The sequence below is a fragment of the Trachinotus anak genome, unplaced genomic scaffold (assembly GCF_046630095.1).
Source record: "Trachinotus anak isolate AG129_WGS33_773 ecotype Australia unplaced genomic scaffold, CSIRO_AGI_Tana_v1 ptg000003l, whole genome shotgun sequence".
Classification (NCBI taxonomy): domain Eukaryota; kingdom Metazoa; phylum Chordata; class Actinopteri; order Carangiformes; family Carangidae; genus Trachinotus; species Trachinotus anak.
In genome coordinates, this window is record NW_027273854.1 from 24,218,399 (window position 1) to 24,233,796 (window position 15,398).

The 15,398-nt window shown below is 40.9% G+C and overlaps 1 protein-coding gene across 1 annotated transcript; it reads left to right on the top strand.

The window, feature by feature from the left end:
* The first annotated feature begins 474 nt into the window (after positions 1–474).
* Positions 475–11,656, top strand: cyb561 (cytochrome b561). Its single transcript, XM_071474795.1, has 6 exons — positions 475–573; positions 2,791–2,998; positions 6,702–6,800; positions 6,993–7,096; positions 8,040–8,197; positions 8,368–11,656. The coding sequence occupies exons 2-6, from the start codon at positions 2,794–2,796 to the stop codon at positions 8,558–8,560; spliced, it is 759 nt and encodes a 252-aa protein (XP_071330896.1). The 5' UTR covers positions 475–573; positions 2,791–2,793; the 3' UTR covers positions 8,561–11,656.
* The last annotated feature ends 3,742 nt before the right edge of the window (positions 11,657–15,398 follow it).

The window sequence follows — 15,398 nt, forward strand, 5'->3', positions numbered from 1 at the left end:
CTCTGCACTGTTGTCAAGGCAACAAACCTTTACACTGGAGCTGTTAGTCATCAATCCACGCAGTCAACCCCCCCCCCCCCCCCCCCGCACCCCCCCCCCTCCCCACCTCTCTGTTGATGTTATTGTGACGTTAGCCTAAATCACGTGTCCGATTCAATTCAATTCACTTCCTGTTCAATATTAGACAGAGCTCTGTTTTACTTTAAGAACATAATGTCATATGTGATGCAGCCACACAGACTAATAGAATAATAATTCTTGTACTACTACTACTTCTACTATTTTACTACTACTACCTCTAATACTAATAAAAATACCAATAATAATAATAATGATAATAATAAAATAATATTGGTAGTCGGCCTATAAAGTTGTATTTTGTTCTTTCCTCCACACAGTCCTGCTGTCACGGGGGTTGGGCTTTCGTAGAAGTGCGTCCAACACACACACACTCACACGCACGCACGCACGCACACGCACGCCCCGCACACGCACACGGGCAGCGGGAGGAGGAAGGCGGATCTCGGAGTCCAGACTCCAGGACTTCCTCAGCAGAGCGGAGCCTGCAGCGCAGTAAGTACTTCACACCATCCGCAGTTTATTAGAACCGTTTGCTTTCCCACATGGAAACTGCCTTTTTAATGTTAATGACATCAGCAGAGCGCAAATCACATGATATCCCATCGTTGGAGGTAAACAGATGTTTTGTTAAATCTAAACACTGCGCCAGGTAACAGGTGACAACTCGCTGAAGCTGAAGCCTTACAGCAGCCTGTAATTCTCCTGTAGTTCAGTGTACCCTCCCTAGTCTGTGTGGTGACATCACTGAGGATGTGTCTGAAGCGGGAGTGATAATTCACTTCGGTGAGGTTATAATAATGAAGGCTTTCAGCTGATAACAGGAAAGCCATTGGGTTTTGGCTCATTTCTGCTGCTGCCCTCATGTCGCTCCCGTCTGCTCGGCGCGACACTTCCTGATGTGTTTTCTAAACGACGTGTTTACATTGTTTGACTCTTCGGCTGATTGAAAATGTGATTAAAAAAAAAAAAAGGCAGAAGTGGTTTTTATTCTGAAGGAGATCTGTGCTGCGTAGCTGTTTTACTGTCAACTGTGCTCTCATTGGTCAAGTGTATATATTGTGAAAGTATTCACTCCTGCAAGCTTTCCATGCATTTCACCTGTATTTATCGATTTATCAGTCAAACTCGATTTGTAGCCAAGAACACTTTTCATACAGGTGAATACAGGTCAGAGTGCAACTACTCCCTGTGCAACAGAGAGTATTTCCTCCAGTGATGTATTTTCATGTTATGCTACTTTATACTTACATTTCAATGTATCATATTTTATTTTACTGGTAAAAAGATTATGATTTTATGTGTAAAATATATGATCAGTTTATAAACTATCAGCACAAATTAAAATTGGCTCCAGCTTAACCAGTTACAACATTACAATACTACTTACATGTTAATGCATCAGTAATAATGATACAGTAATTTAATCATATATAGTTAACACTGACAGTGGCCATTGCACACCACTGCATAATGAGTACTATTACCTTTGATATTTTAAGTGCTGATAATATTTTACTTTTACTGAAGTAAAATTGACAATTATATATTTAATATACTTGTATTTTTATGCTGCGGTATTGCCCTTTAATTTAGATAAATTATTTGAATACTTCTTTCACTACTGTTTACGGGTAACTGAAGATATAGATATAATAAGATAGAACAAATAAACATTAAGGAATCATTGTGCCTAAGATGCTTGGTATACATACTGAAATAAAGGCTATAAACATAATAAATAAAGAGGTGAATGTCTATGTAAAGAAGAGTACACGGCATGAAACAAGTGTATGAGTGGATGAATGCATGGGAAATGAAAAAGTAAGGGGTGCATCACACTGCAAATAGGGAAACAGCAGGAAGAGGAATTAAAAACAGGAGACTGGGTTTAAGATGTAGTATGATTATAATGTAAGTGTCCAGAAATGAGTTGTACAGAGTGAGGAATAAGCACTTTCTGAGGTGTTCAGTGACGCACCTCGGTGCCAGGGTGCCACATGCTGTGTTCATCCCAGGTACTGTCCATGATGCTGATGAGTCTGAGCAGCATCCTCCTCTCTGACACCTGCACCGGAGAATCAAGTGTCACGAGAGCTTGTCGCTCCTGTGGGTTTACTGCACATTTGTGCAGAAATGTGATTTAAAAAGCCTTTGAGTAATTGCAGCTGGATTTGTCTCTGGATCTCAGTAATGTTAGTTTTTTTATGCTTTGGTGTATGAAAGCTCTAGATCCAGATTTTCTGACATGTCACTTACTGGCCAAGCTAAGCAGCTAGGATCCAGTGACTATGCTAAGTGACCTGCCTTGGCTTTGCTGTGGTGATGGGGATAATTGTTGCTTTAGCTATTCTTTGTGTTCTTGCTCTTGGGTCCCCATTGACCCTGTCTTTGACACAGGGCCCCTAAATAGGCACTAAAGATGAAACAATAATGCAGGATAATCCTTAATTGATATTGTACATTACAAGTGCAAATTATCATTCTTAACTCAGTCAATTTTATGGAGTAAAATAAAAACACATATGTTTTTTAGCCACTGAGTTTAATCAAACTTCACCGCAACATTGTAAAAGGAAAAAAATACCCGGTTACCACATCTGGATTTCTCAACCTTAGCTCTCTAATTTAATTCATTTTGATTTAGTTTAACAAATGGTACAGCCCAAGGCATCAGTTGTACTCAGTGCTCCTCCTGTTTCTCTCTGTCAGATCATGGATGATTCTGCTCCACGTCCTGTTCGCTCCATGTTTGCGTGGCTGGTGGGAGCGTCGCAGGTGCTGGGTCTGGCGTCTGTGGTGCTGACCGGTGTGTGGATGGGTCACTTCCACAAGGGCTTCGCCTGGGACGGCTCAGCGCAGGAGTTCAACCTGCACCCTCTGTGCATGGTGCTGGGGCTGGTCTTCCTGCACGGCGACGGTGAGTCCACACTCACGCCACTGGTGGGTAGGGAGTGTAGTCACTGAGATTACAGGCAGAAAAAAAAACAAAGCTCTTTTTGGCACAAAGCCATGTAAATTGTAGGACTAAACTGAAGGTTAGCTTTTTCTACAATGTTCTTTCAATGCCAGCTACTTGCTTTCTTGTCAGCACTGACGGGCATAGTCTCCCTGAGGACCTGATAGCAGCCGGAAGTGTCACCTTAAAACGCACTTCTTCAGCCTGGCTTATAATTAAATATGGTTTTTAGTCATTAGTCACCTTATTTTATTCACTTATTTCATTGCAATTATGTTATAAATAGTATTTTATTTATCTGTTTGTTTGTTTGTTTTTTTTTCTCATTTTCCTCTAAATGGGACCATAATCATCATACTGTATTGAAGAAGACTTGAAACTAGTGATTTAGACCATAGAATCAATTGAGAAGTGGAACCAATTTGTCATAGACTTCAATACAGTCAGACTTTTTTTTTTTTTTTTTTTTTTTTTTTTAGTGGAGTCGCCCCCTGATGGGCATTAGAGAGAACACAGGTTTAAGGCTCGTCAGCACTGGCCTCACTTTTCAGAATTGGAGTCAACGTCCATTTTCATATACAGTCTATGTTCTGGACCAAAGCTGTGGACGCACCTACAGACCAGCGTTACAAACCCTTGAGCCACATCTCTAGCTTAGCTAAATACAGGCTGGAGTCAGGAAGTGAGCCTTTCCATCTGCCCTCCACCTGATATCTACAGAAAAACTCAGCTGGTCTTACATCACGTTCGTAGTCATGGTTACAATAAGTTATTTTTGGATAATATTCTGTAAATTGAGTGAAACAGGAAATAGGACCAGTAAAATGTAGATGCTGTATTTCTGTCAGCCTGATAGTGTGTGTGTTTGTGTGTGTCTCAGCCTCAGGCACTGTGCTGCTGACCTGATGCATTATGCTAACACTACCCAGACAGCCATCAACCCCCCCACTCCCTCCCAGTAATTCTGATTTATACAGAGACTTCTGGTTTTGGTGATATTTCCAGTGACAGAGGTTCATAAGGGAATTGAACTAGAAAACAAAGAAAACCTCAGTCAGCAAACTGAGCAGCATCTAGCAAGGGGTCCGTTCCCCCTGCCCTTTTACAAGTCAAATGCTTAAATTAAACCCTTTAAAATGTGGACCCTCTTTTTCTGCCCATTTTATACCACAGTTGCATTTAAATGATTTAATTTTAACTAAACTCGTATCTATATGCTCGCCTATGGATTGAGAATTGTCCCTCATAAAAACCTAGATGACTGTGGTCAATGTTGTCAAAGCCACTTTTATTTAACCTCTTGTCAGAAAATAAGCTGCTTCACAAAAATGTAATGATTTGCAATGAGAAAAGCTACAAACAAGTCACTGTGAACTTATTGTCCCTTTAGTGATCAAAATAACAAGCCAGGCTATCTGACAATTAGCAAACAGTTAGCATGCTTGTTAACATGAGGAGATTTATGTCCCTCCTAATAAGCACAAATTAAATACTGTACAATACAAAAAAACAGAACTACAGGGGGATTAAACAGCATAGTACAGAGAAAAAAGAAAAAGCTGGAGGAGATATTGTGACTGACAAACACATGCATGTTCCCAGCTAGCTAGTTTGTTAGCATGTAGCTCACCAGCTAGCACTATGAGTAGCTGCTACGTCACCAAACGACTGGAAACAAACTTTTCACAAAGATGAATGGATAAAATTCCCATCGGAGGGATTCCCCTTCATGTTCCACTGGGATCGTTCATATTCACACACAGACTAGTTCGTTCATGCGTGGGCCTATCATGCAGATTGCATCCCCCCAACTTAAAATGACTGTGTTAAGATAACAGGAATGTTTACTATGGGAAAAATGTACTTTAGATTAACTAATCCCTGTAGTCGCGTATCCTCCACCTGATCCTTTCTTCTCAGTTGTTAAAAAACGTTGGGAATGAACATAAAAAGATTTCACCAAACAGCAGAAGAGTGCTGGAAAACTTTTACTCAGGAAAGCTAGTCTGCAGTGTTTTCATGTCACCTTTTGGAGGTGACACAAAAAAGTACCAAGTGCCAGGTACTATGCACAACTCTTGCCCAACGGAAAACCAAGAAAAGGCGAGTAGAGTCCAGTTGAGTCGGCATTATGCAGGGGAGAAGGGCTATTTGTTACCTATGGGGAGAGGTGCTGCCTGCTCACACTGCAGCGAATCCTGGTGCTGTCTGTGGTCTCTAGAAAAAAGACAAAGTGAGATTAGTCTATTTTTCCTCTGGGTCCTTTTGTTAATGAGAGCAACCACATTAGTTCAACTGGTTCACCAGGACAGCTGTCTGCTACAACACTGGATTACATTAGAGCAATAAAAGCAAAGGTCAGCTGGACATTAGATGGGACAGAGAAGGATGGTTAATAAGAGATGGAAACACCCTGGGGGGGTTTTGCACACACACACACACACACACACACACACACACACACACACACGCACACACACACTCACACACACCCACACACACCCACACACACACACACACACACACACACACACACACACACACAGAGACACACCCCTCAGTGCTGATTCACTGTGATAACTGCTTTTGTTGCCTCAGGCCGCATCCACACTAATGGTGGATACATTCACTAACTCATCCTTTTTCTCTTTAATCTGTATTCACACTTAATCAGAGCAGAACTTTTTCAGCCTCACAGTATGACTCACACCTCATGCTCGCTCTGCAAACAGCAAGTGAAAAAAAAAAAAAAGCGTGAAGCTGCTCAGTGGAAATGGTACCAAGCAGCTGGCTCAGGTGGCCAAAAGAAAGGATTTCAACTGAACGCAATAAGCAATTGTTCAATGTTTTGCTCCAGTAGAAGGAAAAAAAAGAGCATGTTGACCTGTCAGCACAGCTTTACAACTTATGTGCTCTAATCATCACTTAATGTTTCTCTCAAATCTTTATAGATATTTAAATATTTTCTAAATTCAATTATTTAAGATTAAAACCTCATTTAATAAGTCACTACAAGGTCTTGCTGGTATGTTTTCCATTTTCAATTTTATTATTTTACTCTTTTAAACTGGTTCTTTATAACGTTTTCCTACTCGGTTGACATTTAAATCATTTCCTCAGGTTGATATTTCGATAAAACCATCTATTGCCTTGTTCCCTGTTCCCTGTTTCTTGGCCTCATACTGTCTTCTTCAGATTTCCTGAAACAGCTGCTTAAATTAGTCTTACATTTTCCTTCATTATTAATGCATTGAGATGTGTGCATAATGTTATATTATTTAATCTGAAATTTTTACTTTTAGTATTAACTTGGTATTTTGTGTATTATTATATATTCAGTATAAATAGATAAAATATAAATATAAATATAAAAATCACTTATCATGCATTGCTTATCTATTCTCATAATGACAAAAATTCAGTATTCTGTCTCTTTTTTTTTCTATTTTGATTTGTACTCTGCAGTCTCTGTAATGTATTGTCTGTCTCATTAGTTTTTTCAGTTATTGCTATAGTAATAGTCTTGGCTGATACAACCTGTGGGCTTAGTATAAATAAGTGTTATTTCATATTGCACGCTATCTTCACAAACTCAGACTGTGTACTCTGAGAAGAAAAAAACTTAAAAGTATTAGTCAGTTAACACCCCCCCCCCCCTCTCCAGCCATTCTGGTCTACAGAGTGTTTCGTAATGAGGCAAAGAGGAACGTAAAACTGCTTCATGGGATCATTCACCTGCTCGCCCTCATCATCAGCATCATAGGTGAGGAAGACAGAGAAGTAAAGAGATTAATACCACTGTGTGTGTGTGTGTGTTTGTGTGTGTTTGTGTGTGTGTGTGTAAGTGAGTGAGAGACAGAGAGAGAGAGAGAGAGAGAGAGAGAGGACTTAGCTTTTTTCTGACCTGGTGTCTGTTTGTTATTCACTTTGTGTGTGTGTATGTTTGTGTGCGCAGGTTTTGCAGCTGTGTTTGACTTCCACAGAGCAGAAAAGATCCCAGACATGTACTCTCTACACAGCTGGTGTGGCATGGCTACCTTTGTCCTGTTCTGTTTACAGGTACACACACACTCAGACACTCTCAGATGCACTGGGTAGTTCCTCCCTTTGCTCTCAAACAGCCTCAGTTCTTCACGTCATGGATTCAGCAAGAGGGTGGAAACTTTCCTCTGAGACTCTCCTGTTTACCTCATCCCTAAGATGTTCTGCTGGATCCAGGTCTAGAGACTGGGGAGGTCTCTGAGGTTTCCTGAACTCAACAGTGAGCTAAACAATACTCAGATAGGCTGTGACAAATGATGATTGATTTGTATTAAGGGGTCAAAGTGAGCTCTGTTCTCTATCCTGATTGACAGGCAGGTCGCCGTGTGTGGTACAGTCTGTCAATCACACAGTAGTCCCGCCAAATGCATACCCTGCTTCATTGTCTATTTTCCTCTAAATGGACCATAATTTAAAAAATGAACATCATGTTGTGTTGAAGAAGACTTGAAACTAGAGACTGAGACCATAAACTCATTAGGAAAACGTTTACTAAGGTAATAAATCAAGTGAGAAGTAGAGACATTTTCCCACAGACTTCAATACAATCTGACTTCTTTTTACAACCAGTGGAGTCGCCCCCTGATGGTCATTAGGTAGAATGAAGGTTTAAGGCTCTTCTGCGTTGGCTTCACTTTTCAGACCTGGAGTCTACGTCCATTATTATATACAGTCTATGATCTAGACTCATAACATTAGTGAGTGGATGCAACCAAAAAATAAGACAGGATATCCTGTTGTCACAATTGTGTTGTAAAGATAGATGGATATGTTAAAAAAGCAAACCAAATGATAAAAAAAACGTACAGGATAACAGCTGCTGGCGCCTCTGACCGCAGCCCCTCTGTCAGCTTTTGGTTTTCGGCTTCATTCTGAGTAAAAACTCTGTTGTGTGTGATTTGCAAAAGTGTGATGAAAATTAAAACAGTAACACAAGTTTTAATTCCTTCATTTCTCCTAGTGGGTGATGGGTTTGCTGTTCTTCCTGTTTCCGGTTGCATCGTCATGGTTACGGGCCTCGTTCCTGCCCATCCATGTGTTCTGTGGTCTGGTGCTGCTGGTTATGGCCATAGGGAGCTGTCTGCTCGGCATCACAGAGAAACTCCTCTTCAGCATCATGTATGTGTGTCTCTGACTGTATCTGCCTCCATGCTTCTACTCACTCATTATTATAAACATACTGTACACACTCCCATAGATACAATCTCTTCTATCTTTATGTTTTGTGTGTAATTTGTGTCTGTCTCGACCTCCACCTCCCGAATCCCTCTCTGTCTCTCTGGGCCCAGGCCGACCTACTCCCTGTTTGACCGAGAGGGGGTGCTGGCCAACATTTTGGGGATCCTGCTAGTGTGTTTTGGGGTGCTGCTGGGCTACTTGATCACCAGGGAAGAGTACAGACGCCCGCCCAACCCGGAGGAAGAGTCTCTGTCTGTCCACTTCAAGACCCTGATTGAGGGGGGGTCTCCCACCAGGCCCTGACCTCAGGTCTGACACCTCTGCTTCATCTGGATACAAGCAGTCGTAGTGGTGCCTACAGACTGCCTGTGCTACCAGTCTGTTAATGCCTTGCTATCAGTTCAAACACAAATTGTCATAAGCGTGGTCAGAAAAGACAAAAGTTTAGGTTTGGTCCGGTGAAGTCAATACAAATCATGGACAGGACCAAACCAAAATGTTTTTTTAAATTTTATTTAGATAATTAAAAGTAGTAAATGTTAAAAATATGATCACACCAAATCCGATTCAGTTTATACAGTTAATAGAGAATTAGCAAGGAGTCTGACACGTTCTCATTTTGTGTGGCGTCAAGTAGAAACACAAACAGTCAGAGTTGTCCTCACGTCGCATCATCATGACACGTAGTTACATTTTTGAGGGGACAAACGTCACCGAGAGTGTACCTACAGCAGCCGTGAGCGTAACACATTAATGCAAATGTATAACTCCATCTCTCTGGCAGCTCAGAAGCTGGAGAAACCACATTTGCAAATTGACTCCTACTGTGTCTTTGGCTTCTACATGGTCCTAAAACTGAGGCCCAAGCCCCGCCCATTCTCTGACTCGTGCTGCCAAATGTGAGACCCAAACTTGACCCGAAGCTTTATTTTTCCACTTGTTACTGACTGTTCACCAGTGGCTACACTCTCTCTCTCCCTATTGGCACTGGGAGAGACTGACGGACATTTCTCAATAAAACAGCTCTAACCTGAACAGAGACCACAGCATTACACGTCAGAAAAGGTTCAAACCCAACCCAGAACCCGATACTTTGTCTGGAGCCACTAGGACAGGGAGCAGGACTCTGTCTCCCACTCCTCTGATCAGTACGTAGTCCTGCAAACACACCAGTTGCTGGCACTAGAGCTGTGGTTCCCAACCTTTTCCAAGTCACTGAAAATCTCAGAAATGTTGGCAGCTCACATCCAACCCCATGACAATACAAGGCCAAATAATAATTTATCTTTTTTGTTCGACAGGGGTTTCACCATCTGTCTCTTGACTCTCCTTTTTTATACCTTCCTGTTGCCAACCAGCTATCAATCAATGCCAAGGTTGTAAGCTTTTGGCGTTCTATCATTGGCTTATCACAGTAATAGACCTTAATCCAAGATCTGAGGAAATAAAATGTGATACACACACACACACACACACACACACACACACACACACACACACACACACACACACACATATATATTGTATATAAATGGAAAGCCTATATAGTGCTTTTCTAGTCTTATCAAGCACTCCAAGTGGTTTACAATGTAGGCCACATTCACCCATTCACACACTCTCTGTTTGGCAAGTGACTTGTCAGCCCACTTGCAACACCCTCACAGCCCACAGGTTGGGAACCACTGCACTAGAGGGCACTGATATCAGGGCTGATCTGGACATTTTTAATGGATCTTTACCAGATAAAATACAACCCATCAAATTCTGATGCTTTCTTTGCTGAACTCTCGTGTGTTTTGTTAACCTCAGCCTGCCAGTGTTACAAAGTGTGTGACAGTGAAAAATCATTTGGGTGCACCAGTTTGAGTGACAATGTAAGTGTAAGTGAAAAACACAGATTCACTTTGTTCCAATGAATCTGTTATCTCTCCTCTCTCCATTTCATTAGCAGCGTACAAAACATTCAGACAGCGGCTTCTCACTTTTACCCAGCGCTAAGTGTAACTTTCTAAAAATTAAAATGAAAAACACTGATCATAGCAGCAGGTCTCATAAGCCGTCACTAAACCGTTAAACTTGGTCGTTGTAAGGGTCACGTGTCTGTACTCAGCCAAAGACCTGCTATACCACTGTCCAACCAGAGTGGACTGAATGTTTTTTGAGTCCCAACAAAATCAATGGAGTGATATGTCTCCTCTGGCAAAACTATCTATCTTATCGCAGGAATCGTTTTCTCCCAGTTTCACTCTCATTCATATCAGGTTAATAATTTAAGCTTATAAACGTTATAGTTTTAAATGCAGACATTTGGTCATTTGATTTGTGAAAAATAACGTGCCAAATTTAGTCATCATTTCATTGTGCTAGATGTATTTTAATCAACACTGCATATCTACTGCTGCTACGTATAGAATTATTTTTATCTATATTAGGCATCTTTGGCATGAACATGTCTTTCGGTTGAATTGAATTAAGTTCTGGCTTAAGTGTGGCAGCGTGTCGTTATGGATCAGACTTGGTACCAACACTTGATGCTGCTCTTGAACAGTTGCACACTAAAAATCAGTTGGTGCTTTCAATTTGACCTTCTGCTCAAGCTACACATTTTATTTTGGAATGCTCACGTGCCATCTTGATTTTGCACAATTAAAAAAAAAAAAATATTATTATTATTCCTTGAGCATAATTAAAAATAGATAACTAGACCGAAAATTAATAGGTTTGTTTTTTGAAGTGGGCAAAACAGAAGCTTTAAAATTCATCCCTTTGCACATCAGAAAAAGCTGCAGCTGGACCAGTGCCAAGTGATCATCCATTGTCTTCATGAAAGTGACAGATGATACTGCCAATACTCCATAATGATATTAATAAAAAAAGTTATGTCTCTTAGAAGGTTTACCTTTGTGAAATGTACGACACACTACTAATACTAGTTCACCATAAAATCAGGTGCACTCTTCTGAAGTTGGTCTTTTTATCCAGTGTACTACAGTAAATGTACATGTCTGAAGTCCAAAGTGTGAGAAGCCAAGTCAGTACAGTTTGTCCAGTAATTAGTAAGCTGTTTGTATTTAAATGGAAAATTATCTGTTCATTGTGTATTCATGTATGTTTATAGAGTTTGGCTTGTCGATCCACTTTTACCTAAAGATTGATAGAATTCATATAAGATAAGATTCATATCTTTGAATGTGTTGAACCCAATTTGAAAAATGTAGCTACAGTATTTTTTGCTTGTTGCCTTGACTTCAGGAATCAGCCACAGTGCCTAATGCAAAGCGTTTTCCATTAGTGGCTGTTGTTTGTCTGTATGTAGGTATAGACATTTTTCAGTAGGAAATGTATATGTTATTGGGACAACCTGAAATAAATAAAACAATGTGTGTGAAACAGCTGCAATTTGTTTGGTCCAGCTGAGTTTTTCACCTGATTTAAACCTCAGATATAGTGTAATTTTAGATGTTGATGTTGGTCTCTGGTGTGGGTACTTATTTATTTTAAAGCCATGAACTGTCACAGGTGCTGGTTAAAAAAGATTCAACTAAAGGCAAAAGTAAGAAAAAAGATCCACACACTGTGCTAACGGCTCAATTTTACTAAAACAACAACGTCTGCAACAATCCTCATTAAATTACCAAGACAAAGCAGAACAGGCCACAGAACAGGACACAGACTCATCACACAGGTGATTGTGATCTACATGATTGAGACTCAAACTGCCCCCTGGCTGAACAAATCAGGGCAGAGCTGGACGACACTGCCTGATCCCACCACATGGGGGGTGGGGCATGTCTCTATAGTCAAGTGTGTCTATATGCCCTATAGACACACATAGAGTACAATTCATCAAGGCAAGTCAAATATTATTGAGTCAAATAATAAGTTTAGGAATCAAATTTTGAATTAATTATTAAATTGAAATAAAGGTTAAAAAAACTACCAAAGCAAAATACTTACAAAGATTGAGAAAATAACTTTTGTATATTAATATATTTTTTGTATATGTGTATTTCTATAGTTATTTTATAACTCTTTCTATGTATTTTTGTAGGATCAGTCACTTCCTGTAATTTTTTCAGACTAAAAGCCCTCTAGCGTTTCAGTAGACAGAAACCCTTTATTTCTTAACAGGGCTCTTATTGCTGTGTTGCAGTAAGTGTATTATCTAATTTCCCGTTGCTGCCAAGTTTCTGTTGTTTACATGTTGTTTACATGTTTACATGTTATTCAGTTACTGATGACTTCTCCCTCTCTCCTGCTCTCTCTGCTTGGTGTATCTTATGTTTAGTAATTCCTCTGCCTCCTTTAGTAGTAATGATACATGTAATTAAAGTAGTTTATTTGATGTGATAGTGGTGAGACTCAGTGTAGTGGAAGCGCTCTTCCTCCCAAGCAGCTGGGAAACCAGTCTGTTTAAGAAAAGTCTCTAAATGTAGTGACAGTGTGCTAAGTTAACAACACTTTGAACAGACTTTAGAAAAGAGCAAGACTCAGCTCAGAGAAGCCTCTGCATCGTCAGACGGAGCAAAGTACAACATTCAGACACTAAGGATGGAGAATGCAGATATCAGGGCTAAATTCAAGGCTATGGAGATGAAATATGAGAGAATAATGTTTAAAGAGTGCTCTCTCTGTGAGCGCCAAGAAGAAATTATGAAATATCAAACGAATGAGAATCAAGCTACCATTGCCAGGCTCGAGTACGTGCTAGATGACCTCAAAGCATGTCAGTCAGAAAGCAAGACAAGACAAGCCAAACTTGAAGATGCCCTAGAACAGGAAATTACACAAAGCTCTGACTTGATGATGACGATGAGCTTTATTGTCACTGTAACAGTAGAGAGCCAATCAAATTGTCTCTTCTCTTGAAAAAGAAAGGACCATGTGTGAGATGTACCGTGTCAAGCTCAAAAAAGCTTTGAACAAGCAGAGAGAAACACTGCGGGAATGTCAGAAACTGGCCATGGCCTTCCTGAAAGCTCAGGACAGATTCTCCAGACTTCAGAAACAACAGCTGGCAGAGTCAAACTGTCATAAAAATGAAATCTCTCAGAGTCAAGCTAACATTGCTAAGCTTGAGTACATGGTAGATGGCCTCAAAGAATGTCAGTCAGAGAGCAAGACAAGACAAGCCGAGGACAACTAGACAACTAGAGGATGTCCTAAAACAAGAAAAGAAACAAAGCTCTGATTTGCAGCAGAGATCCAATCAATGTGCCTCTGCTCTTGAAAAGGTTAGGACCACTTGTGAAAAGTACTGTGTCGAGCTGAAGGACGTTTTGGCCAAGCAGGCAGAAACACTGGAAGAATGTCAGAAACCGGCTGTGGCTCTCAAGAAAACTCAGGACAGCTTAACCAAACCTCCGAAACAACAGCTGGAAGAGTCAAGCTTTCAATTCAGACACATCAATGAGAAAAAAAATGCTCTAGATGGGGCATTAAAGGCTCTAACCAGCCTGCAAAGGGAACACATGGATCTAGGGAAGAAGTACAGTGACCTTAACTCAAATTTTTGTAAGCTGCTTAAAACTCACAGTGCACTCCAAATCAAATATGTGAGGCTCTCCAATACACAAGGGAACCCCCAACCAGAACTCAGTTTACCTCAGTTCACCTTCAAGTTGTGATGGTCATGTGTGAGTTGTTAGGGTATTAAGCTGCCTGGGAAGCAGGTAATGATCATTCCAGTTTGTTGCTTTCATTCCTCTTTTAAACCATCAGTCTTCTCTTGCCAAAATGTGCACCTACATTGTTGTGTCCCTTGTGGACAAGGGGCACTCATTTGAGGACAGTTCATTTGACACGGGACAAATGAGTGCCCCTTGTTCACCAGGGCCGCTCATGTGAGAACAGTAATGTCCTCAAATCAGTGGCCCTTGTCCTACATCTGAAGAACAAAAGACACATCTTGGCCAGAGAAGACCACTTACAATGCATTCCTTTTAGCTGGGGGATTCTCATGATGCACTGAGCCCTCTCTCTTTCTCTCTCTCTCTCCCTCTTTCTCTCTCTCTCTCTTATTGATAACACCATTACCTATAGTATATACAGCTGTTCCTGATCTCTCTTTTTCCCCTCTCTTTCCCCCCACCCCCTCTTTCTCCTCTCAGGGTACGTCCACACTACTACTACACAACATCCGTCCAGACCAGTTCCATATCAGAAACAATCTGCGTCCACCTGAAGCGCAAGCAGGTGTAAACAGGAAGCTGATTGTCTTTTCTCAGGTGTACTCAGCTGATTACTTGTAGAAAATACTATGAATGAGGAAAGCAAAGGCAGTTGTAGCCTAAACATGCAGGCATTTCAATGAACAGCTGCTAGCAAAGACAACTAGGTCAGTAACACTTATAATTCATGTGTCACTACTGGCAGCCGAGGCTGATAAGACCCAATCAGGGAGTGACCCGGTGTGTCTACATCATCGTTTCCAAAGGTCTCCATTTTCGCCCGTCCAGACAACAATGCAACCTAACCAAACTAAAACAGGGCCCGCAACATTTCAAAAACGCTCTGTTTTCGAGGCTTGAAAACTGCAGAGTAGTATGGACGGGAGGCAAAAATGTAGCAAGAGAGATGCGTTTTAAAATGAAAACGTAGCAGTGTGGATGCAGCCTTAAACCCAACTGGTCGAGGCAGACAGCCGCCCACCCCGGTTCTGCTGGAGGTTTCTTCCTGTTAAAAGAGAGTTTTTCCTCCCCCCTGTTGCCAAGTGCTGCTCTTTGTGGGAGCTGTTGGGTTTTTCTCTATAATTAAAGAAGGTCTCGACCTTACTCTGTAAAGTGCCTTGAGATAATGTATATTATGATTTGGCGCTATACAAATGAAATTGAATTGAACTTAATTGGACAAGTGAGTGTCCCTTGTCCACCAGGGCCACTCATCTGAGAACAGTAATGTCCTTGTCTTACATCTGAAGGACAAAAGACATATCTTGGCCATAGAAGACCACTTACAATGCAGTCTTGAGATCCCTCACATCATTTACATTATGACTCATGTGGTCAGAAGGACTCACATGATGGCTGGAAGGGTCCACGACTCTCAAGGTGTTAACGACCCCACCTCCCTTTTAATATCCTATATTTATTTCTGGTTGTTAATTTTATTTCTACTTTTATTTCTGGTTTTACTCACTTCC